This window comes from Nomascus leucogenys, chromosome 24 (assembly GCF_006542625.1).
Source record: "Nomascus leucogenys isolate Asia chromosome 24, Asia_NLE_v1, whole genome shotgun sequence".
NCBI classification, from domain to species: domain Eukaryota; kingdom Metazoa; phylum Chordata; class Mammalia; order Primates; family Hylobatidae; genus Nomascus; species Nomascus leucogenys.
Genome location: NC_044404.1, coordinates 7,519,264 through 7,544,649, shown reverse-complemented (window position 1 = coordinate 7,544,649; position 25,386 = coordinate 7,519,264). Strand labels below are relative to the sequence as shown.

The window sequence follows — 25,386 nt, the reverse complement described above, 5'->3', positions numbered from 1 at the left end:
GCCTGGCTATTTTTTTGTATTTTTACTGGAGACGGGGTTTCTCCATGTTGGTCAGGCTGGTCTGGAACTCCCAACCTCAGGTGATCCGCTCGCCTCAGCATCCCAAAGTGCTGGGATTACAGGCGTGAGCCCCCTTTTTAAGTCTGTTGCTTCAACCCCACATCTCTATCAGCCTTCTGGACATCACGCCACCTAGGTGTTCAAATTCACTTCTGCCCCAAGCCTGACTACCTCCCAATTTCTCCCTAACCCATATTCGAGCCAAAACCCTGGAATGCTCATTGATTCTTCTCCATTTCACATTCAGTAACTGTCCCGTAGATCCATGAATCCTCTAGGACTTCAGCAGACTCTGATCCTTCATTTCTGTTTCAGCTTCCAGGCTGCTAGCCGCAGAACCTCAGCCTTGAATTTCTGCTGCTGTTTCCTTTAGATCTCTCTGGTTTTGTTTTTTGTTTGTTTGTTTGTTGCCTGTTTCAGTCAAGCTGTACCAAATTAATCTTAACAAATAATACTGGTGACATTATTTCTCTACCCAGAAACCTTGTATGACTTCGTCTTATTTCTTGGGTCAGGATCAAACTCCTTGGCTCCATTTTTAAAGCCCTGTATAAATTAGATGTTTTGTGTATTTTCTGGCTACTTTGTGGTGATGTTCTGCCCTCTTCCACTGCAGAGGAAGCACCGTGTGGTCAGGGGCCATGGCTGTCTGAGTCACCATTATGTCCCCTGCACAGTGCCAGGCACATAATTGTACTTAACAAATGTTTGCTGAATACATTGAGCAGACAGATGGGTGTCCAAATTAGTTTCTTACCTGCTTCCTGCCTTCTTATGCCCCTTTACGCCTGCTGGTTTGGTCAGTGTTCTGTGTTTCTGTCCCCAACACCGGCCTGTTTCCTCGGGGTGTTATTTTCCCCTGAAATGCCGCAGCCCATCCTGGATACCCAAAGCAAATCAGAGTCCACCTTTGTGTTCTCATTGGGGTCTCACCCTCCATGAAGTTTTCTTTGCATTCTGACTTCCGTGAACTTCTTTCTGCATCATTAATGTTAGCATTCCTGTTTTATATTGTTTAGTTAAATCCATGTTTACAAGGAGTTTTTTTGGGGGGTGGGGAATAGGAAATAGACAGGGATCTATGTGTAATTTCTTTGAGCTACGGACCATATTGTATTTCTTTTGTGCCCCTAGTGGTTTCTAAAGCCGGTTGACATTCAGTAAACTTACTGATTGAAGTGATAAGTATTTGCTAACGACATACTCACCAGACAAGACAACTGGTATTCTTGAGGAATACATTGCAATTTTAGCAATCAAATTATAGAGGAACTTATTATTGGAAGGAATTTATTTGTTGTTAATTTGGTAAATCTAAGTCAGGTACAAGAGGAGGAGAGCAAATTCAAACATAGGTCTTTATGCTCAGGCCCCAGAGTGAGTCCAGGCCTATAGAGACCCAGTCCAGGGCTGAACAGCATGCCAGAAGATGAAACAACTGCTTTTCCCTTTTGCTGGGCTTGTCCTTTTCATCTGGCAGATATTGATTATCTTCCTCTCATGTTTCTTATTGAGGTGGGAAAAGGTTACTTTTATCATCTTTTGCACTACCACCACTAATGACATTTGTAAAAGAAAATAAGTTTCAGATGGATCAGATATATTTTTGTATGGTATTTGGTTGGTTTTTTTTTTGTCAATTAAATGGAGCTGCATTTTTACCGTAGATATAGGTTAGTCTCACGTTAAATCCTATTCTACTTGCATTGTTCCTGTGGAGATCAGTCAGACAGAATGAGTTACTCCAGTCTACACAGTGTTTGATGTTGTAGTATGATTCCAAATACATCACTGGGGTTTATTTCTGTTTGAGGATGAATCCCGTATATCCAGACTTTCCAGAGATATTCTACATGTGAATGAAAATGAGAGAAGGGGGGTGTTGAGCAGGAAAAATGCCATCAGAATATGGCAGAGCTGGAAATAAAAAGGACTGTGGCCGGGCGCAGTGGCTCAGGCGTGTAATTTCAGCACTTTGGGAGGCCAAGGCAGGTGGATCACAAGGTCAGGAGATTGAGACCATCCTGGCTAACATGGTGAAACCCCGTCTCTACTAACAAATACAAAAAATTAGCCGGGCATGGTGGTGGGCACCTGTAGTCCCAGCTACTCAAGAGGCTGAGGCAAGAGAATGGCGTGAACCCAGGAGGCGGAGCTTGCAGTGAGCCGAGATCACGCCACTGCACTCCAGCCTGGGCGACAGAGCGAGACTCTGTCTCAAAAAAAAGAAGGACTGTATGGTGTAAAGCCTCAGGCCATATGGTTGGAACCTTTACAAAATGAAATAGGGAATTTTTTTTTTTTTTACCAAGTCCAGTTAAGTGGTTGCTTTTTAATGCCTGATAAGTAAGTGGCTTGGTCTCTTAGTATAATCAGTATCTACTAAATGACACCAAATAATATGTGACACCCTTTCTCTCCATAGAACAACTCTTACTCAGCACAAAGCACCCATGCTGTCTTGGTGTTAATTAGCCCTGAAATCTGCTTTTCTTTTAAAGTGTATAAGCACCAACTATCATAATAAACACTGCAGGTTTTTATGAGCTGATGCAGTTTCTTTCCGTCAGATTATTGGGGAACATATGGACAGTAATGAATCTTCAGTTGTGGTAATCAGGCAAACCTCCCAAAATCCAGTAGAATATAGTTTGTGGAGCCTTGGTTGGTGAAATTTAGTAATACAGATACATCGCCTGGAAGTTCGAGTTTGAAAATATAGGCTAAAGCAACAAAAAACCTGGTGGCTTTAGTATTCCCAAAGTGAATACAAATATGAGGTATTATTAAGTTGTTATTTGCATGCTGTATTCAGTCTTCAAAGTATCAAATTAAATATCATCATCATGGTAGGTATTAAGTACCGTTTACCCAATGTGGTTGGTTCTTTGCTTGCCCAGCACGTGGTAGGACTGCACTTGCTAGTGTCCTTGTGGTCAAGCAAGACCTTGGGACTAGTTCTAGCTGGTGATGTCAGTGGAAGTGAAGTGTGTCACTTCTAGGTCCAAGCATTTAAATGCCAGTGTGAGCGAGAGAGCCTGCTCTCCCCTCTGCCTTGGTGATTGGCACAGGATGACTGCTCTGTCATCCTGGGACCTGTCAACCTGGGACCTGAAGACATTGCCAAACCTTACTAGCTGGCCTCAGATGGACATGTAAAGTGAGAGAGAAATAAGCCATTGAAATTTTTGGATTGTTTGTTACTGCAGTATCGTCTAGCCCAGCAGTTATCAAGCTTTTTGGTGTTAGGATTCCTTTACATTCTTAAGTTATTCCTTATATTCTTATTTGGTGTTAGGATTCCTTTACATTCTTAAGTTACTAAGAATTACATTCTTAAGTTATTACATTCTTAAGTTATTCTTAAGTTATTCCTTTACATTCTTAATGTTATCCTTTACATTCTTAAGTTATTAAGTTATTGAGGATCCCAAAGAGCTTTTGTTGATGTGAATTATAGCTATTGATATTTAGTCAGAAATTAAAACTGAGTAATTGCTAAAATATTGTTGTAAAACAAGACACAAATACAAATGTATTTCAGTAGAAGCACAAGGAAAACGTTTAAGGATTTAAAATGACTGTATTGGACAATAATGAGGTTATAGATACACAGACATCACAGCAGATATAACCAACGATAGCACAGTCAAGGAACTGAGAGCTAATTGAGTTAATCTCAAAACTCTTGTATTTATTTAAACTCTTGTATTTATACCAACCTTGGAAATTTCTAGAAAACATAAGACACGTACACACATTCCATTAAACATCAGAACAACGGTATTGTAACTAAAAGTTCTCTGAAAGATAATTTGGAAAAAAGAGATTTTACTCCAGTGAATACTTTGCAAACCGGGGAAACCCAGCCTCCAGTATAAAACAAAGGTGGGTTCCAGAGAACAAAAGGAAAACTCAGGTTTTATAGCCAAAGTTCCTGCCTGGGTTCCCAATCAGGTCCATTTATGTAAATGAAGGATTGAAACTTGCTTAGCTCTGATTGGTTGATACAGGTGAGTCCTGATTGGCTGGGGCAGATGAACTCAGATTGATTGAGGTGGGTGAGTTCCAAAGATAAAAAGATATGGATTTTGGAAAACTCTGTGTGACCTCTAGTCAGCAAAAGGCCACCTGACTATTTTAAATTTAGGTATCTCAGGATCCATCTTGAAGGATTGCCTCTTTTAGGCTCATGTTTGTTCCCATGATCATCACACGTCCTGTAACCTCAAGATTCCACTGTACACTCAAGAAACGATGAGAGTGAAAAAGGCAAATAACAGCTTCATGTTATTAGAAAAATAATTTTGACTTTGTGGATCCCTGAAGGGGTCTCAGAGATTCCTGGGATGCCCCAGACCACACTTTGAGAACCACTGATCTAGCCTGTCCTAACCAAAGGCAATCGTGGTACAGACATAGTATCCAGACATGTTTTAACTTATTTTGCCTTAGCCTCCTGAGGTGCTAGAAGTACACCTGGATAATTTTTTTTAATTTTTTTTTTAAATCTTGCTATGTTGTTCAAGCTGGTCTTGAACTCCTGGCCTCAAGCGATCCTCCCACCTTGGGATACCAAAGTGCTGGGATTACTGTACTGGTGTGAGCCATTGCACCCAGCCCTGTTATTGATTTCTGACTTCATCCTCTTGTGATAGAAGATATTTTGTATGATGTCAGTCTTTAAAATCTATTGAGACTTAATTTGGGGCCTAACATATAGTCTATCCAGAAAATATAACCAAGTGATTGAGATGATGAAAGATTATAGGCTTAAAGTATGATAAGTTTCTTTTTATTACAGAATTTTAGGATAAGAATGTACCTTTAGATATCATTCTTAATGATAATCTCATTGCATTTTGAAATAACAGTATTTCTGTGAGAGTGAAAGAGGTTCTCATTTATGAAATATCGAACCAGTGACCTTAGCTATTCAGTTATAATGAAAGGACCAATCTAACCTTTTATTGAACGTAATATTTATTAAAAATGAAACATCTTATTTACATTACTTAATAGCATATTAAGTCATTTATTAATAAGGTTAAAGTATGTCTTGCAGAGTAGATATTCTACTCTCTTGTCATCTAGTTTAATTTTAATAACCAGGAAATAGCAGTCTGAGAGTCAGTCAAATCTGTCTAATCCAGTACTTGTAACTTTATGAGATACAGAAAAGGACAATTAAAATTTGCAGAAAGAAAATAATCTGTGACTGGGCGCAGTGGCTCACGCCTGTAATCCCAGCACTTTGGGAGGCCGAGGCGGGCAGATCACCTGAGGTCAGGAGTTCAAGACCAGCCTGGCCAACACGATGAAATCCCATCTCTATTAAAAATACAAACAATTAGCTGGGCGTGGTAGTGTGCGCCTGTAGTCCCAGCTACTTGGGAGGCTGAGGCAGGAGAATTACTTGAACCCAGGAGGCGGAGGCTGCAGTGAGCCGAGATCACAGCACTGCACTCCAGCCTGGGTGGCAGAGTGAAACTCCATCTCAAAAAAAAAAGAAAATAATTTGTAATGGCCATGTGGGAAAAAAAATAAGCCCCTTTTACATCATCACATAAGTAAACCTACCTGGAAAAGATTATTTTCCCATGATTTATGTTTGAAACACCAGGGTTTGGTACAGGTCGTATATTGATAAGTTAGCAAGAAATGCATTTAAAGTTGGGAGGAAAACAAAACACTACATCAAGAAGAAGAAAAAGGAGAAAATGCAGAGACGGAAATATGGAGGCCCACCTCTTCTAGAGAACCTTGTATTTTTATAGAAATAGAATATACATGCAGAAAAGTGGTCATCTCCTGAGTATACAGCACAATGAATATTCACAAGCAGGACTACTTCATGAATGAATGTTTCCGTTATCCATGCACCAGGGCAGTGCCCTCTGAATTGTTCCAGTTTCAGTACTCCTGTTGCCAAAAAGATACCACAACTGAATTGTGATGATGGTAATAACAAAAGTGGTTATGGTCCTAGTATGAGCTGGACATTGTTAAGCACTCGTGCTTGTATTATCTCAATTACGCCTCACAAAGACTCAGAAAGAAGCACTGTTGTCCACAGTTTGCAGGTGAGGAAACAGAAAGGGGCTTACAGGAGCTATAATTCCTAAGTTTTTGCTGTGTGTTGGGCACTATGTGAAGCACTTCATAGTCACTGTCTGGTTTCATTCTCACACTGTCCCTGCAAGGGTTGTCATCCCCTTTTATGGAGGAGAAGACTAAAGGCCAGAAATCTCACTTGCCATGGTCACAAAGCTTGGAAGTGACAGATCCTGCATCCGAACATGGGCCGTTTGACTGCCACACTTGCATTCTCAACCAGCAGAATGGAAGGCTGTGTTGCCCCAGAGTGAACCACATGGGCATGGCTGGAAGACAGGCAGCTAGCCCCTGTTTGGCAGTGCCATCCCTGAAGTCTGCACCAAGGGGAAGATGGGAGAAAGAGATTTGCCGTGGAGTGGGGTCTCACCAATTCTCAGAGGCCAGGAGCTGCTCATTCAGCAAGATCCTTGACCCTATTCTGACAGAGTAGTTCATGGAACCTTCAAGGAGCTCCCGATTTAAAATGGCATACAGCAGAGTTGCCTCTCTCCAAACCAGCGGGAAGCTCTCTGTGGCCTGCTTTAAAGGGCAGCCTGAATGGCTTGGGTCTAGCTAGTTTTTTTTCCCCCTATGTTACCCAGGCTGGAGTGCAGCGGTGCAGTCATAGCTCACTGCAACCTCAGCCTCCCCAGGCTCAAGTGATCCTCCCACCTCAGCCTTCCAGGTAGGACCACAGGCAAGCACCTCCATGCCCAGCTAAGTTTTGTATTTTTGGTAGATACAGGGTTTCGCCATGTTACCCAGTCTAGTCTTGAACTTGTGGGCTCAAGCAGTCTGCTCACCTCCGCCTCCCAAAGTGCTAGGTCTACACGGGTGAACCACTGTGTCCTGCCTTGTTTCTTTTCTGGATAGCAGAATCCAGTAAAGTTAGAGCCAGAAGGCTCCTGGAGGTCACCGACGCCATCACCTACTCCTCAGACGAAGCCGGTCTGAGCCTGGTCTAGGGCTGAGGAGATGGGCTTGAGGGAGCAAAACCTGGGCCCCAGCACCGCTGCCCCCTCAGGCACGTGGGACCGATGGGCCAATGTCCTCTGCACGTCTTTCCAGTCACGTTTATTGTCTTCCTCTTGGAGTCCTTCAGAATTTCTTGTTTAGAACACCTGGTAAACTCACACAAATGCCCTGGCTTTCTAGCATCTGAATAACTTAATCCTGTAGAAAATATTTAGATTCCGGGCCAAAAATTATTACTAAAGTACAGTAAAATTGTACTTTTTTTGCTGGTGAAGAAGCTCATTAGTCCTGGGACTGAAAGATATTGAAAAATTGTGGAAGTAACAGAGAATAGAGAGTCATCTTTTTTTTTTTTTTTTTTGAAATTATGGTCCCAGGACGAACTATGTCTCTGTGACCTCTTTCTTTGAGGATCTGTGTTCCAGGCCCTCGTCCTAGAGGACTGTCAATCCTCACATCCCCTCCTGGGACCTGGGCCTATTCTTCTGTTCAGTTGGCAGATTTTTGGGGCCCCTCTAGCATGTTGTCAGTGACCCAAAAATGTGCTTCAGTTGTCAAAATGGTGGGGATACGTCCCCAAATCAAATGTTCTTTAACTAATATACCAAAGGGTAGAACTGCCCATCCAATACCACCCCTGATAGGCCAAAATAGCCTCTAGAATCAAACATAACACTTCCCAAAAGCAGACCTGCGGGGCCAGCCACATAGCCCGCTCAGTGTCCCAAGGCCTCTGAGGGGCCCTGTCTAGAGACCCTCTTGGTGGCTGTGAGGCAGGCCACAGTGAATGCGGGTTTGCCCCGGTGGCACCAGCCCCCCACTGTGGTTAAAGCACACCAGAGCCCGTCTGCCTTGTGCCGTCCTTTCAGATGTCCTGGGTAGAAGAATTGAAGAGTTGATGCCTTTGGTTTTTAGGGGGGTCTGGGGATTTTGGGGAGAGTTGGTTACTACAGGTTAGGGAAGCATTTCTGCCACTGAATGTGCTGCCTTCTGGAATTAGAGGTTACATTCGAGTGCATGTGGGCCTTACAAGTTTGTCTTTGAATTTCAAGGATTCATGTTCGTTATGTCATTAAATTGATGTCATTTCTGTCTAATGGTATATGGCTTTTCTTTGCCTGAACCTATTCTGTTGAGAGTGCCTTGGCATGATTTACTTCAGATAAGTTAAAGAGTTAGCAGGTCTCTGTGACATTTTTGTTTCACCTCAGAGCACACTGAGCCATTCCAGAGACCCGAATGTTCATTCATCAGATAGCAGCACTTCCCAGCAAAACCCAGTCCCTGTTGATGTACGTAATTGATCACTTTATTAACTGGCAAAAAAGAAGCCTTGTTGAGGTAATAAACCTAACTTCATTACATCCTGGATGTCAAGAGCAAACACATTGGGACATGGCTGATGGGTTCCCATTTCAAGGCTGATTGTGATAATGATAATGTTTAAGTAGCATTGATTGTTCTCTAATTGAATTTTTCTTTCTTTAGGCCTCTTCTGAAGAGCTGAAAGCTGCCTACCGGAGGCTGTGTATGCTCTACCATCCAGACAAGCACAGAGACCCAGAGCTCAAGTCACAGGCGGAACGACTGTTTAACCTTGTTCACCAGGCTTATGAAGGTCAGTGGAGGGCTGGACTTTGTAGAAACATCCTGGTAGCAGATATTCAATTTTTAGGAGATGTGATTTGTAGAGGACAGAAAAAGAGAGTCCTTTAGAGGTATATAAAACAAGTGGTTAGTTTGGCACTTTTCACTGACAGGGTCCTTTGAAAGAGTAGTATTTTGCTTTAGAAATCAATACGTGTCCAGTAAGTAGAAAATGAGAGACCGGGTGAAGTAATAGAGTAGAGTCTCAATTGCAAGGGAATACTCAAGTTTTAAATCGTTTACCCGTTTTCTTCTAAAGGGAACTCTTATAGGTAAAAGGCTGATCGTTACAGGGAAGGTTTCTTTGTTCTCTTTTTTGTTAGAAGATACAAGGACATTTTTTCATCCAAAAGTGATTTTATTGGTTCTGAAGCATTCAGTTTTCGGTTCTAAGAAAAGAAAGAAAATGATGTTAAGAAGGCTTATAGGAAATAGAACCAGGTGATTCACATTTTTATACTTATGTCTTATGTATGTCAGAAAGAACATTCTGTGATATATTTGTTTATAAAATATTAAAGTCACTACCGGATACAGAACTTCTGTTTGGGATGGCAAAAAGTTCTGAAAATAGAGAGTGATGATGGTTACACAACATTGTAGATGTACTTAATGCCATTGAATTGTATACTTTAAAATGGTAAATATTATATGTATATTTTACCACCATTTTAAAAATTTAATTTAAAAAAATGTTAAATCACTGTTATATACATCAAGTACAATAAGTTATTTGTTCCAGAACCATTTGGTGATTTGCTCCTTAGACCAAAAATTAGATAATGTGTTTCTTTATAAAATCATAAAGTCATCTCACTGTATACATAATAGCTTGTAATGTTTTTCACTTTATAGTTTTACCAAAAAGTTAGATTTTAATGGCCAGTGAAAATCAGGCTGCAGTGTGTGATAAATGTGTACAGTCGGTGTAGTGTCATTACCAAATTTAACTCTGTTCAGATCATTTGCCTGGCGGTCGTGAAGAGTAGCCTGTTCTTTTTATTGTATTCTGTTATCTAAATGGGTGCATTAATTTTACTGTTGTCTAAATTAGCCACATAGTTTGCTTGTATTGTGTTGGAGACCTGGGGAAGAGTTAAAGAAAAACCCTACCAGTGCTAGTGAAAGTGCCACAACAGCAAACCTGGCCTCATGTTTAAGCCTAAAGGGAGACTCAGGTAAAATAGTGAATGAATAATTCCTTATTAAATGCTGGAGAGGAACACAAGTTTGGCTCCTGTGTTTTCCAGGGGCCAGTATTTCTTCCTTTCCCATTAGATTTGATTATGCATAGGATCATTTATGTGGTTTTTAAATTAGGCCTACAAATATATGGGAACTGTCGGGGGGAAGGGACCCAAAGGTCTTGGCAGAAATTGGTGAAGCAGAGGGGGAAGAGAACGAACATTGGCCTTGCTGACGTTTGAGTTCAGTTGGGATATCGTTCAGTTGGGATATCGTTTGAACAGCCCTCACCCTTAGCTGAGAAATCCTTTTCTGATGTACTTTGGGTGATATGGCCAACAACATGGTAAGAGATGTTTTTGTCTTTTAAAATTATTTACAAATAGAGAGGAGAGGTGCACAAAAGAAATGTAGCCTGTCTTTGGAGTTAACAGAACTCTATAGAGTAAATAACAAATCAGCTTTTTCTAGTATCTGAGCCTGTTTCTACTTTTATAGCAAGCTTCTTTAGAAACTGGAACCCACTCTTTCAAGTCAGTGTACTTTTATACACTGTGGCAGAAATTTACCAAATTATTTTAAAAACAACGTTCATGTCCTTTCCCAATGCAGGAGCCATTGTACACCTTGGCTGCATGATGCGCCTTGTACACCTTGTACCTATACCTTCCAATCAAGAGTAACTTGGACACTAGGAAAATCTGACTTTTCTCATTTGTAGCCGCCTTTAAACATATCCTACATTCGCTGGGTGCAGTGGCTCACACCTGCAATCCCAACACTTTGCAAGGCCAAGGCAAGAGAATCATTTGAGGCCAGGAATTCGAGATCAGCCTAGGCAACATAGTGAGACCCCATCTCTACAAAAAATAAATTAGCTGGGCATGGCGGCACACACCTGTAATCCCAGCTGCTTGGGAAGCTAGAGCGGGAGGATTAGCTAAGCCCAGGAATTCAAGGCTGCAGTGAGCTATGATCTTACCACTGCACTCCAGCCAGGACAACAGAGAAGAACCCTGTCAGTCAATAAGCCAATAAGCAAATCCTAGGTTGAATCGAAAAAGCAGTTTGGAGGAAAGATGTGTAGAAAATGAAAGGGGTCTCTAGGAAGATTGTGATCAGACAGGGAGAACAGGAGATGGGCTTACCTAATGACGTCAGTGTTCTCAGGAAGGACTGAAGGTGAATTTTATATTTTATAAACATGTTTAATTTTTAATTTGCAGTGCTTAGTGACCCCCAAACCAGGGCCATCTATGATATATATGGGAAGAGAGGACTGGAAATGGAAGGATGGGAGGTAAGAGAAACTGTGCGTCTGGTGTCCCAGAAAAGTCATTAAACAGCTACAGAACATCTCCCCAAAACCCTGCGATCTGTAATAATGTCTTTCGGAATATTCGAAACCATTAGAGCCCCCTTCCTTGCCCTGTATTTTCATTTTAGAGGTTGAGTTCTGGACTTGGCTTTGCCACTTTGTAACTCTGAACTTGGGCCAGCCACTCATCTGACTTGTCCTTCGTTTCCTAACCTGTCAAGTAAAACAGAAGAGGGATGGACTGGACCAGTAATTTTTAACCCAGATGTGGGGCGGGAGCAAGCGGAGCAGGGGGTTGATGGGAGACGATTTCTTCAAGGGTGCAGTTCTGTCTCCACATACACTTCTTTCCACCCTCCACAGTTCTGTGCCTGTCTCCACCTCAGTTCTGAATAATTGCAGTGAGGAAATATTTCAGATGGGAGTATGTTATGCACATGAGCAAAATGGAAGCAGAGTTGCCGGGTTTGCATTGCCTGTAATGACCCTTTCAATTCTCATGTATTATAATATTCAAGCTTTGTCAAATGTGATGAGTGAAACAAAATATATAGCAAATGTGTCGCCCTGGGCAGCCATGCTGTGGGAGAGCAGTCACTAAAATCCAGACAATTTGTTTGCTTTCACACTGCCACTGACTAGCAGTAGAGCCTTGGGCAAGTCATTGGGCTACTAGTGCTTCCATGTTACTATCTGAAAAATGAATATGAAGATTAGTTGTGAAACTCTTAAGTTGCTACAGGGATATATAGGTATCATTAAAGAAACTTGGTTCTGACCGAGGCAAAGTGGGTCACATCTGTAAGCCTAACACTTTGGGGAGCCAGGCTGGGAGGATCACATGAGGCCAGGAGTTTGAGACCAGCCTGAGAAACATAGCCTGTCTCTACAAAACATTTTTTTAAAAAGTTAGGTGTGCTTGGTGGCACACACCTTATTCCCAGCTACTCAGGAGGCTGAGATGGGAGAATCACTTGAGCACAGGAGCTTGAGGCTGCAGTGAGCTATGATCACGCCACTACACTCCAACGTGGGCAACAGAGCAAGACCTTGTCTCACAAAGAAAGAAAGAAACTTGGTTCTGATGCCCAAGAAATTTTGCTAGTCTGTTAATAACATTGAATTGACCTTCATTGAATTATATTTGCACTGTCATGTAAGATTTCCCTTGAGGTTCCTTCGATGTTTTGTTTTGTTTTGTTTTTTTGTTTGTTTGTTTTTGAGACCAAGTTTCGCTCTTGTTGCCCAGGCTGGAGTGCAGTGGCGCGATCTTGGCTCATCACAACCTCTGCCTCCCGGGTTCAAGCGATTCTCCTGCCTCAGCCTTCCTGAGTAGCTGGGATTACAGGCATGCGCCACCACACCCGGCTAATTTTGTATTTTTAGTAGAGACAGGGTTTCTCCATGTTGGTCAGGCTGGTCTGGAACTCCTGACCTCAGATGACCTGCCTACCTCGGCCTCCCAAAGTGCTGGGATTACAGGCGTGAGTCACTGCGCGCAGCCAAAGTTCATTCAATGTTTAGTTTCAAGCATGTGTGCCTGTCTCTTCCAGTTCTAGCATCAAAGCCTTGTAAAGGCCTTCAGATGAGGAGTGGAAGAGAAGCAAAAGAGGATCCTATTTCCTTTCCCACCTTTCCATTACTGCTTCATATTGGTGGCTTGTGGGCCATGTTCCACTAATAGCCTTTTTTGGGGTGTGTGTGTGGGGTGGGGGGTGTGTGTGTGTGAGAGAGAGCAAGCGTGCGTGTGCTTTGTTGCCCAGGCTGCAGTGCGTTGGTGCCATCGTGGCTCACTGCAGCCTCAGGGTGTGTGTGTGTGTGTGTGTGTGTGTGTGCGCGCGCGCACGCACACGAGAGAGAGAGAGCGAGTGCACACATGTGCTCTGTCGCCCAGGCTGCAGTGCGTTGGTGCCATGATGGCTCACTGCAGCCTCGACCTCCCGGGCTCAAGTGAGTCTCCCAACTCAGCCTCCCAAGTAGCTGCGACTACAGGCACACACCAGCATGCCTAGCTAAGTTTTTTATTTTTTGTACAGATAGAGTCTTGCTATGTTGCCCAGGCTGGTCTCAAATTTCTACCCTCAAGCTGCTCTCCCACCTCAGCCTCCCAAAGCACTGGGATTACAGGTGTGAGCCTCCGTGCCCAGCCTGTCCTCAGCCTCCCAAAGCACTGGGATTACAGGTGTGAGCCTCTGCACCCAGCCTGTTGCCATTTTTTGATTGCCTCACACAGTGAATTCTAGTTGCTAACATTTCAACCATGGGAGGTTCTACATGATAATTCAGTCTTCTATCTTTTCTTGAAACATCTGAAGATCTGGTAACACTGGATCTGAGGAGCCCTTGCCCTTCAGATGGGGCTGGGCTGTCCAGTTTGTCCCAGTCTCCACCACTCCGCCTTGTGTTATGTCTGGCTCTTCTCATCTGCATGTCCTCCTGGCTCCAGTGGGCTGTTGGTATTTGGCCTCTGGCTTGATGGGAATAGCAGTGCTTCCTGTCGCATTGGTTCATTGCAGCTAGGTATTAAGCCAAATAACTTAGCATTTTCTCATCCAAAAAGGAAAATAGAATTCTGTTGTATTTATTCAATTTCTCCCTCACTGTTTATACACTCCTTAAAGCTTCTTTGTTTTTTTAAGATGTGGGTTGGCTACAATTTTTCTTTTTTTTTTTTTTTTTGAGACAGAGTCTAGCCCTGTCGCCCAGGCTGGAGTGTAGTGGTACAATCTCGGCTCACTGCAACCTCCACCTTCCGGGTTCAAGCAATTCTCTTGCCTCAGCCTCCCGAGTAGCTGGGATTACAGGCGCCCACCACACCAGCTAATTTTGTACTTTTTTTAGTAGAGACGGGGTTTCACTGTGTTGGCCAGGCTGGTCTTGAACTCCTGACCTCATGATCCACCCACCTCAGCTTCCCAAAGTTCTGGATTACAAGCGTGAGCCACCACGCCCGCCTACAGTTTTTTTTTTTTTTTTTTTTTTTTTGAGACAGAGTCTCGCTCTGTCACCCAGGCTGGAGTGCAGTGGCGCAATCTCGGCTCACTGCAAGCTCCGCCTCCCGGGTTCACGCCATTCTCCTGTCTCAGCCTCTCCGAGTAGCTGGGACTACAGGCGCCCGCCACCACGCCCGGCTAATTTTTTGTATTTTTAGTAGAGACGGGGTTTCACCGTGGTCTCGATCTCCTGACCTCGTGATCCGCCCGCCTCGGCCTCCCAAAGTGCTGGGATTACAAGCGTGAGCCACCGCGCCCGGCAGGCCTACAGTTTTTCAAGTCAGCAGTTGGAGTCACTGAAAAGCTGTAGGACTCCATTACATATTCCCTCTTCAAAGACTAGGTTTTTAGTCCCCAGCAGCATTATCCCAATCAGTGGAGCAGTGAGGTCTGCTGGTAAAATATTGTATGGTTTCCTCTCATCAAACCAGATTATCTTCCCATTAGAAACAAAGCAAATCCACACACAAAATGGTCGTTATACAAATATGTAAGGCTGGGTGCAGTGGCTCACACCTGTAATTCCAGCACTTTCAAAGGCTGACACAGGAGGATCACTTGAGCTCAGGAGTTCAAGACCAGCTGGAGCAACACAGTGAGATCGCATCTCTACAAGCGATAAAAAATTAAAAAATTGACCAGGCATGGTGGCGAGTGCCTGTAATCCTACTTCTTGAGAGGCTGAGGTAGGAGGATCTCTTGAGCCTAAGAAGGTCAAGGTTTCAGTGAACCATGATCACACCACTGCACTCCAGCCTGAGTGACAGTGAGACTGTGTCTCAAAAAATAAAAAATGAAATAAATAAATGAAAATAAAAATATGTGCACAGTCGTGGGTGGCAAGTGGTTAAACATTATTTTCGTATTTTTTAGTAAACTAAGGAAGTCAGGTTCTCATGGATCAGAATTGACTATTTTTTTTTCATGCGGATACTAAGCTTTTGCTGCAAGATAAAAATGCCTTCAAAGAAAACTAAATGAAAATACCTCCCCAGATATTTACTCAGAGATGTATTAGTGCTTAACATCCAATAGGAAAATTGAGCCCATTATTCATATTACACAGAAAGTCTCATTGAACTGAAGCACATTCTATGAAGCTGGCATCAACATTCCTTCAAGGAATTCCTGCAGCTGGATGGATTGTTCCATGTGAGGGTTCTCTCACTGCAATAATAGCTTTCACTCCAGGGAGGAAGCTGTATTCCCTTCATGCTGTTGCTGGTATTTTTAGACTATTAAACTCTTCAGTTGCTGAAGGGTATCCATTTACCACATATTTATCAGTCTACCATATGGGTAGTCAGTGAAGGGTGAAGGGCATTGATTGTCGGTATCCTGAGTGTCTGAGATGCATTTAACCCAAAGATCTCAAAGCCCTCCGCCAACTAGAAATCACTCCCCAACCCATTGGAGCTTCTTTAGAATGTACAAAATACTGGCCCAGTTGTCAGTCATTAGGTAAATTTTCAGTCTTTTTTTTTTTTTTTGAGACAGAGTCTCACTTTGTCACCCAGGCTAGAGTGTAATGGCACGATCGTGGCTTACTGCAGTCTCGGCTTCCCAGTTCAGGCCATCCTCCCACCTCAGCCTCCCAAGTAGCTGAGATTATAGGCATGTATCACCACGCTCCGCTAATTTTTTTATTTTTATTTTTTGAGACGGAGTCTTGCTCTGTTTCCCAGGCTGAGTGTAGTGGCGTGATCTTGGCTCACTGCAACCTCTGCCTCCAGTGTTCAAGTGATTCTCCTGCCTCAGCCTCCCGAGTAGCTGGAATTACAGGTGCGCACCACTATGCCTGGCTAATTTTTGTATTTTTGGTAGAGACAGAGTTTCACCATGTTGGCCAAGCTGGTCTCGAACTCCTGACCTCAGATGATCCTCCTGCCTTGGCCTTCCAAAGTGCTGGGATTACAAATGTGAGCCACCGTGCCCAGCCCCACTTTTTTTTTTTAAGGCTTCTAGAGACTGTTATGCTTTGGGAGGATTCCCAAGGAATGAGATGTAACCATTCCCACCTTATAAAACCAGCCATACTATTTACTTCTTGAGGTTGGTTAGTGATGTTTGTGCAGATATCCACATTGAAAGTGAAATTGGTCATTTTTTCAGAATGGCAAAAATCTAACCTTGAACTGTGAATGCTTTGACAGTGTTGATTCTGGTAATGGCTGGCAAATGCCATGGAAACCACGTAACTCATCTCCTGCAGATGTCACTTTCAGATGTTAGATTACATCCAGAGTTGCATCCTTTGGCCCAGATCATCTGCAGTTTGGTTTTTGTCTGCAGTCCTTTACATTATTTATATTTTACTTTTCCCTGTCTCTGATACCGGTTTTATAGTATATGAGAAAGTCAGCCTGTATTAAAAGCAATAATATGGTCAACATCATGAAAAACTAGCAAAGGTTTGGAACTGTCACAGAGCAGAGAAGACTAAGGACACCTCATGTCTAAATGCAACGTGGAATCTTGGATTGGATCCTGGAACAGAAAAAGGATGTTCGTAGAAAATCTAGTGAAATTTGAACCCTAGATTTAATTAGTAGAAATGTATTAATGTTGGTTTCTGAGATTTGACAGATCGTCCATGGTTATATAAGGTGCTAACATTGGGGGAACCTGGGTGCAGGCTACACTAGAAATTTCTGTACTGTTGTTGTAGCGTTTCCAAATAATTTTCTAAAATTATCCCAGAATAAAAAGTTTACCAGCTAGAACCAGATGACACTTTTCAAATGATGTCGATTAACCCTCCTCATTTTATAGCAGGGAAACTGAAGTTTAGAAAGGTGACTTGCCTGAGGTCTCCCAGGAGGTTTGAGTTCCTGTCTGTCCTCCTTCCATTATGCTACCTAGCTTTTGGATATCTCCTCATTCCTTTCATCAATAAAGTCAGTCTTCTTGGTGGTTGTTTTTTTGTTGTAGAGATGGAGTCTCACTATGTTGCCCAGGTTGGTCTGGAACTCCTGGGCTGAGTCGTTTTTTTGTTTGTATTTTTTTTTTTTTTTTTTTTTTTTTTTTGAGATGGAGTTTCGCTCTTTTGCCCAGGCTGGAGTGAAGTGGCATGATCTCTGTTCACTGCAACCTCCACCTCCTAGGTTCAAGCGATTCTCCTGCCTCAGCCTCCCGAGTAGCTGGGATTATAGGCGCCTGCCACCACGCCCAGCAAAATTTTGTATTTTTAGTAGAGACAGGGTTTTGCCATGTTGGCCAGGCTGGTCTCAAACACCTGACTTCAGGTGAGCCACTGTACCTGGCCACTCAGTCAGTTTTCTGGTTAGCATAGGGATAGACCTAGTTGGTGAATGCTCCAGTGGACAGCAGTTGTATGGATTCATGAGCTGCATGTGATACACTCTGTCCATGAGAAACATTGAAAATGTCTGGTATTTATCAACTGTCATGCAGCTTTGGATGCTGTGTTCCCAGATGCCTCTGTCTGTAAGGGTTGCTGATAAGGAGAAGAGCAGCTCACAGCTAGCTTAGTCCTGTTCCCTCTCTGGCATCATGTATTCTGTTTAAAGGAAGATATAAATAATCAAGGCTGGCAGAGGCCTGTGGGAGCTGAGAATGAAGTGCCCTGCCCTGCTAAGTGTCTTCATCGCTCCTGAAAGGCTGGCCATTTTGGCTTTGCTGTTAGCTCTGATTATGCACCAACTATTTGCAAAACTTGTGTAAAATATGACTAAAAATGGAATGATGTGCCACCTTTGGATTGTTTGCCTTTGTAATTCATCACAGAATGTAACAGAGAGAAAGTAATTTTCAGCTGTTAGTTCAGTCTTCAAAGATTAAACAGCTAAAATTCCTGAAAATGAATCTTTTCCTGCTGCAGCCTTTGTGAAGCCTCACACTTTCCAGGTTTTGTTTTGTTTTTTTTCTCCTACAGGGTTTGAGTCCAGGATTTTAATTCTCAGCAGCTTGCAAACCTGTTTCTGAAAAAAAATAGTAGTATATGGGCATATTCATGGGCCTACTTATGTCACTGATTAAAGTTACGGCGAATCAAACTTTCATTAAAATCTGCATTTTTTAAAACTAATATCCTGTTGAATAGAACACTCAATTATAAAATTTCTATCCAGGCCAGGCACGGTGGCTCAGACCTGTAATCCCAGCACTTTGGGAAGTCAAGGCAGGTGGATCACTTGAGGTCAGGAGTTCAAGACCAGCCTGGCCAACATGGTGAAGCGTCATCTCTACTAAAGATAAAAAAACTAGCTGGGTATGGTGGCACAAGCCTGTAGTCCCAGCTACTCGGGAGACTGAGGCAGGAGAATTGCTTGAACCCTGGAAGCGGAAGTTGCAGTGAGCTGAGATCACACCACTGCACTCCATCCTGGGCGACAAAACAAGACTCTGTCTCAAAAAAATGAAATATTAAAATAAAATAAAATATCTCCGGGCGCGGTGGCTCAAGCCTGTAATCCCAGCACTTTGGGAGGCCGAGACGGGCAGATCACGAGGTCAGGAGATCGAGACCATCCTGGCTAACACGGTGAAACCCAGTCTCTACTAAAAATACAAAAAAATTAGCTGGGTGTTTTCGTGGATGCCTGTAGTCCCAGCTACTCGGGAGGCTGAGGCAGAAGAATGGCATGAACCCGGGAGGCGGAGCTTGCAGTGAGCTGAGATTGCGCCACTGCACTCCAGCCTGGGTGACAGAGCGAGACTCCATCTCAAAAAAAAAAAAAAAAAAAATGGCCAGGCGCAGTGGCTCACGCCTGTAATTCCAGCACTTTGGGAGGCCAAAGCAGGCGGATCATGAGGTCAGGAGATCGAGACCATCCTGGCTAATACAGTGAAACCCCGTCTCTACTAAAAAAAATACAAAAAATTAGCCGGGCATGGTGGCGGCGCCTGTAGTCCCAGCTACTCAGGAGCCTGAGGCAGAGAATGGTGTGAACCCGGGAGGCGGAGCTTGCAGTGAGCCGAGATCGCACCACTACACTCCAGCCTGGACAACAGGGTGAGACTCTGTCTCAAATAAATAAATAAATAAATTGAGCGAGACTCTGTCTCAAATAAATAAATAAATAAAATGAAATCTATTTATCCAGATTGGAACATCCTGCGTCCTCTGGGCTATGTAGAAGAACTGTCTGCATTCAGACAGCCTCACACTTAGACCTCCTTGTCCTTGGGATGGTCACTTAAGTCACCATCTGCTGGGTCCAGAGATACTGTGGCTCCACAGTCAGATCCACTGAATTGGGCTGTAAAGTCATGAATAATTTTTAAAGTATTTTAAAGCTTTTTTTCTGGATCTTCAAACTTACATGGAATAGTTGGTTACATTTCCCTGAAGCTCTTTCATTTTTATTTTCTTTTGATGCAGGGAGGGACTGACATGAGATTGAGAAGATAATGGAAACTTTGAAAAATTGTACCTTGCTTTTGTCTATGTCAGGACGGGTGGTATTGGAAAGTGAGAGTGCTGTAGACAGGTGACGCACCCTTGATTTTAAGCCTGGGCAGTAGGAATGCATCTTGTTCACGAAATAGAACCCAGAATGCCCTTGGGAGGTCACAGAGCAATCACTGTCATGCCATTAGGACCTTTAGTTTGTTCTTGGATGATTTTAACAATCTTTTTATTTTAAAGCTTCCTTGAAAACCACTTCCCGCTTTTTAGTAATTATTGATTTATATTGGGTTATTAGAGAGAAAATGTTTTCACTATTTTTAATGTTTAAAGTAGTGGACAAGTTCCTCGGATTTTTTTGGATGAGTTTTTGTGGGTTTTTTTATTTGTTGAAAAATAAAATCAAGTTGCACAAAGCCTGTAATATCTTATTTATATTGAATGTGTGTATGCGTGTGTGTGCGCAGGCACATGTGCACATACGTAGGTACATACGCATGCATAGAGAATTTTTAGGAAGAGATATAAAAAAAATTGAGTGTGAGCCTGTGAGATGAGTGTGAGCCTGTGAGATGAGTGGAGCCTGTGAGATGAGGGAATATGGGTAAGGGGAATCGCATACTTTTTATTTCCTATCCTTCTGTTCTATTGATTTTTTGCTATAAGCTTGTATTTTTAAAAATAATTTGGGCGGGCGGATCACGAGGTCAGGAGATCAAGACCATCCTGGCTAACACGGTGAAACCCCGTCTCTACTAAAAAAGACAAAAAAAAATTAACCGGGCGTGGTGGTGCATGCCTGTAGTCCCAGCTACTCGGGAGGCTGAAGCAGGAGAATGGCGAGAACCTGGGAGGTGGAGCTTGCAGTGAGCCAAGATCGCGCCACTGCACTGCAGCCTGGGTGACAAAGCAAGACTCCGTTTAAAAAAAAAAAAAAAAAATTATTTTTTGAAACGTGAAATTTCCAAGGAAACTTTTTCTCACATCACACCTTTTTAGATAGCCTGTGAGCAGCAACTCAAGACTCCCCTGTGTTTCTCCCACTGATAGGCGGAATCTGCTTTCGTACACCCTTGCCCCTTCCCCCATCCATCTGATAACTTTGGTCGTGATAGAAAAAGAGTAACCATTTTTTCTGTCCTGTTCCCACACTGTGTGTTTCTCACCAGTGCACAGTTTCACACCATAAACAGGACCCTTAGAAATCGTGCAGTGCAGTTGCCTCTTTCACAGATGAAAGGCTGCAGTGGCCTTTCCACTTCTTTGAAATCATCTCGACTAGATGGTCTTCCTTTCATGACGAGCTAAGAAGGGCTGAACTGGAATTGGAATTGGAATGCCTTCTTTTCTTTTCTTTTTTTTTTTTTTTTTGAGACGGAGTTTCTTGCTCGTGTTGCCCAGGCTGGAGTGCAATGGCGTAATCTGGCGTGATCTTGGCTCACTGCAAACTCTGCCTCCCGGGTTCAAGTGAGTCTCCTGCCTCAACCTCCCGAGTAGCTGGGATTACAGGCACCTGCCACCATGCCCGGCTAATGTTTTGTATTTTTAGTAGAGACAGGGTTTCACCACGTTGGCCAGGCTGATCTCAAACTCCTGACCTCAGGTGATCCACCCACCTTGGCCTCCTCCCAAAGTGCTGGGATTACAGGTGTGAGTCACTGCACCAGGCCTGGAATACCTTATTTTCTTTTTCCCTTTTTTTTTTTTTTTTTTTTTTTTTAGACAGAGTCTTGCTGTTTTACCCAGGCTGGAGTGCAGTGGCATGATCTCAGCTCACTGCAACCTCCACCTCCTGGGTTCAAGCAGTTTTCCTGCCTCAGCCTCCCAAGTATCTGGGATTACAGGCGCCTGCCACCACACCTAATTTTTGTATTTTTAGTAGAGATGGCATTTCACCATGTTGGCCAGGTTGGTCTCGAACTCCTGACCTCAGGTGATCCACTCACCTCGGCCTCCCAAAGTGCTAGGATTAACAGGCATGAGCCACCGCGCCAGGCTGGAATACCTTATTTTCTCAGATTCGACATCACTGTGCGTCCCTGAGTTTAATGAGGTCTGCTGTGTGGTACCTGAGTATTGTTACGCCAGCCTATAACTGACAGCCCACATTCTAAGGTTCATATACTGTTAGAAGAAGAAGAGTCCCATGATTCCGAAAACACTCAGACCCGCCAGACATGGCGGCTAATGCCTGCAATCCCAGCACTTTGGGAGGCTGATGTGGGACGATCCTTTGAGGCCAAGAGTTTGAGGCCAACCTGGGCAACACAGCAAGTCCCCGTCTCTACAACAACAGAATGAAAACACCCAGACCCAACAGCTCGAGATCCTTGGTCCAAGAAGCTCAAAAGGAGTCTCTAGCGATTGTCTCAGACCACTAGGGAGAGCCAGCTTGCCTCCGTCTTGATATTTAACATTTGTTATCTGAGATTCACTAGGAAATTTACACTATGAAATTTAAGGTAGGCCAGCCCAGTGGCTCAAGCCTGTAATCCCAGCACTTTGGGAGGCCGAGGTGGGCGGATCACGAGGTCAGGAGATTGAGACCATCCTGGCTAACATGGTGAAACCCCATCTCTACTAAAAATACAAAAAAATTAGCCAGGCGTGGTGGCAGGCACCTGTAGTCCCAGCTACTCAGGAGGCTGAGGCAGGAGAATGGCATGAACCCGGGAGGCGGAGCTTGCAGTGAGCCGAGATAATGCCACTGTACTCCAGCCTGGGCGACAGAGCGAGACTGTCTCAAAAAAAAAAAAAAAAAAAAAATTCATAAGGTGACATTTTCCTTGTAAGATTTCTGCAGCCTCAGAGATAAGTTGCTAAAATAAAGAATGTTTAAGTCACTCTGGAGAGCTGAGTGAAAACTCATTTCAACCTTGGGAAGGGCCAGGAGAGCAGTGAGCTCTCCCTCACCCAGGCCTGAGCCATCAGATGGTGGAACTCATGGTTTGGGGTCCTTCCTGGGGAAAGGCTGTGGCCGGACCCCAGGCAGCATGCACACACCAAAATCAATGACTGTAGCTCTTTGTGTACGTTTCCCTTACCTCCTGGGTCCTCAGCTGTCTTCCCATCTTGATTCTGCGCATAGGTTGTGGAAAGGAGGAGAACCCCTGCTGAAATTCGAGAGGAGTTTGAGCGGCTGCAGAGAGAGAGGGAAGAGAGGAGACTGCAGCAGCGAACCAATCCCAAGGTAAGCCAGGGGCCAGGTTTCATGAGGACACCTCATGAAAAGACCTCATAACTAGAAGCCAGGTCTGAAATAATGAGGTGCTGGTGGGTTGTTAAAGTAAAAACATACAAGCTGGTGGCACAAAAATTTACTTTATATTATGTCAAAGTCGTATCTTTCTGGAAAACACCTCCCTGGTAGCCATCAGCCACGCTGCTGCTCATCTCCAGGAGATGAATGTTTTGTACCATGTGGAGGGAAGACAAAACCAGTCCCCTGTTTTTTCCAGAAGTCAGGGAGTTTTGCCAAGCAGATATACAGGCTAGTCATTGAAGGCCGTTTCCTCCGACTGTGCTGCCCAAGTCCTCGACACTGGGAATCAGTTAGAAGACAGAGGCAGGGCAGAGGACAGCCACCTAACCACCTAAGCGTTGAGGCAGCAGAAGTCCTTGCTTACCCGTTAGGATATGGAGAGCCAGATAATGCAGAGGGCTCAGGGCATGTCCGCATGGCCTTGAGCAGAAGGTCCGGCTCACATCACCCCAGGGCATTGGTGCCATGACCACCGGTCACTGGGTTGTTTGAGCAGCATTGGTGTCCCAGATCACCGATGGGGTTTAAGTCCTTTAACCCAGTGACACTACTGAGTCAGAGTTACTTTTCAATGCTAAGTATGCTCTCTTTTTCCTTTCAGTTTGCTGGGGAGGTTGTTTTGCATGTGTGCCCCAGCTGTGTGGCAAGTAGGATAGCTTGGTCACTTTGAGATTCCAGTTGTACTGAACGGCTAATGAAACATGGTTCGGTGTACTGTTCAGCTGTGTTTAAAAAGAGGGCTCAGTGGCCAGACCCTATCAGTGCGGGCAGGATGGCCTGGCAGAGAGCCTGTATCTGTCATGATAAGGAGCTGGGAGCTCCCCAGTCTTCCATCAGCCTCTTCTCCCATGATCTGTGTCAAATCATCAACGTTGTTGGAAGGAGAGCGGAAGCCATACAAAGTTGTAAGAAGCATTATTATTTTCTTTAAACCTTGTAAAGGAAAAGAATAGGCTGGGTGCGGTGGCTCACTCCTATAATCCCAGCACTTTGGGAGGCAGAGGCGGGCAGATCACCTGAGGTCGGGAGTTCGGGGCCAGCCTGGGCAATATGGTGAAACCCCATCTCTACTAAAAATACAGAAATATTAGCCAGGCATGGTGGTGCATGGCCACCAGCCTCCCGAGTAATTTCAGCTACTTAGGAGGCTGAGACAGGAGAATAGCTTGAACCAGGGAGGCGGAGGTTGTGGTAAGCCAAGATCATGCCACTGCATTCCAGCCTGGACAACAGCTGTCTCAAAAAAAAGAAAGAAAGAAAACAAATGCTAGCTTAAACTGGGATGCATAGTAAGATAAACCTCTGATGAAATACATTCCAGAAAGCAGTTTTTTTAACACCCATACAGCATTTAAAGGACCATATATCCAGAACATGTCCATCTCTTTGAATCCCACATTTCAAAGTATATTTGACCAGATAAAATTATGGATGGGAATGAAGCTTGTGTATCACTCATTATCATGTGTAATCAATAAATGATTTAATTCTCTTGGAAAAAATGTATATTTGAAAATGGTAACACCTCCGCTCCCATCTACTCACTCTCCCCCTCAACAGGTGAGGACCTCAGAAGTGCAGGATTATCTTTTGGTCAGATGGAGGTAGAGAATCAAAACCCTGGGTGAACCGAGCCGGGGAGTTTGGGATAATTGGGAGAGTCGAAAATCTCCGAGGTGCCCTGAGCTGTGCTAATGATTCCTGCTTGGATCTCCCAGCCAGGTGCCCAGAGGGAGGTCTGGTTTGGAAGGTCGGTATTGGCAGATGGAGGTGGGGTGGGGGAGGTGGGGGAGCCTGGCAGGAGCAGGCTGTTCCTTTGGTGTTTTTGCTGTTCTGGCTGGAGGTTTGCTGTGTTAGGAGCAGTGAAAGGGAAAGAGAACCTCACTGTCATCCTGCATCCGTGTCCTATGATCAAATCGGCCATCTGGGGGTGTGTGGCAGTTGCTTATTGGGACTATGCAAATGTGTCTGCAGGCCATGTTTCTGTGGAATGAGGGAGCACAGCTGTGACCATCTCACACAGGCATGCAAGTGATTTTTTAAATGTCCTATACTTTGCTACCTCCATAAAACTGCTTCCAAATAAATAAAACATTTTCTAATCAGAAATATTGAGTGATAACCAGATGTTGGCTGTCCAGCATTTTAAGGAGAGGATTTGAGGTATATCTTTCATTCCATTTCTGAGGGTTTTTTTTGCCTTTCAAGATGAGCAAACATCCTTGTCCTGAGAAGAAAGGGGTGATCTCCGCTTTAAGGAGACCATGGAGGGTGGGCGTGGTGGTGCATGCCTGTAATCCCAGCACTTTGGGAGGCCAAGGTGGGCAGATCACTTGAGTTCAGGAGTTTGAGACCAGCCTGGACAACATAGTGAGACTCCATCTCTACAAATAAAATACTAAAATTAGCCAGGCATGGTAGCATGCACCTGTAGATCCAGCTGTCTGGGAGGCTGAGATGGGAGGATCACTTGAGCCTG

General features: G+C 43.9%; 1 protein-coding gene across 1 annotated transcript in view; it reads left to right on the top strand.

The window, feature by feature from the left end:
- Positions 1–25,386, top strand: part of DNAJC11 (DnaJ heat shock protein family (Hsp40) member C11) — a 69,422-nt gene that overhangs the window by 12,266 nt on the left and 31,770 nt on the right. Inside the window, exons 2-4 of the mRNA XM_003274260.4 lie at positions 8,620–8,749; positions 11,190–11,263; positions 22,734–22,835. Of these exons, the coding sequence (XP_003274308.1) occupies positions 8,620–8,749; positions 11,190–11,263; positions 22,734–22,835 (306 nt within the window). The remainder of the gene's footprint in view (positions 1–8,619; positions 8,750–11,189; positions 11,264–22,733; positions 22,836–25,386) is intronic.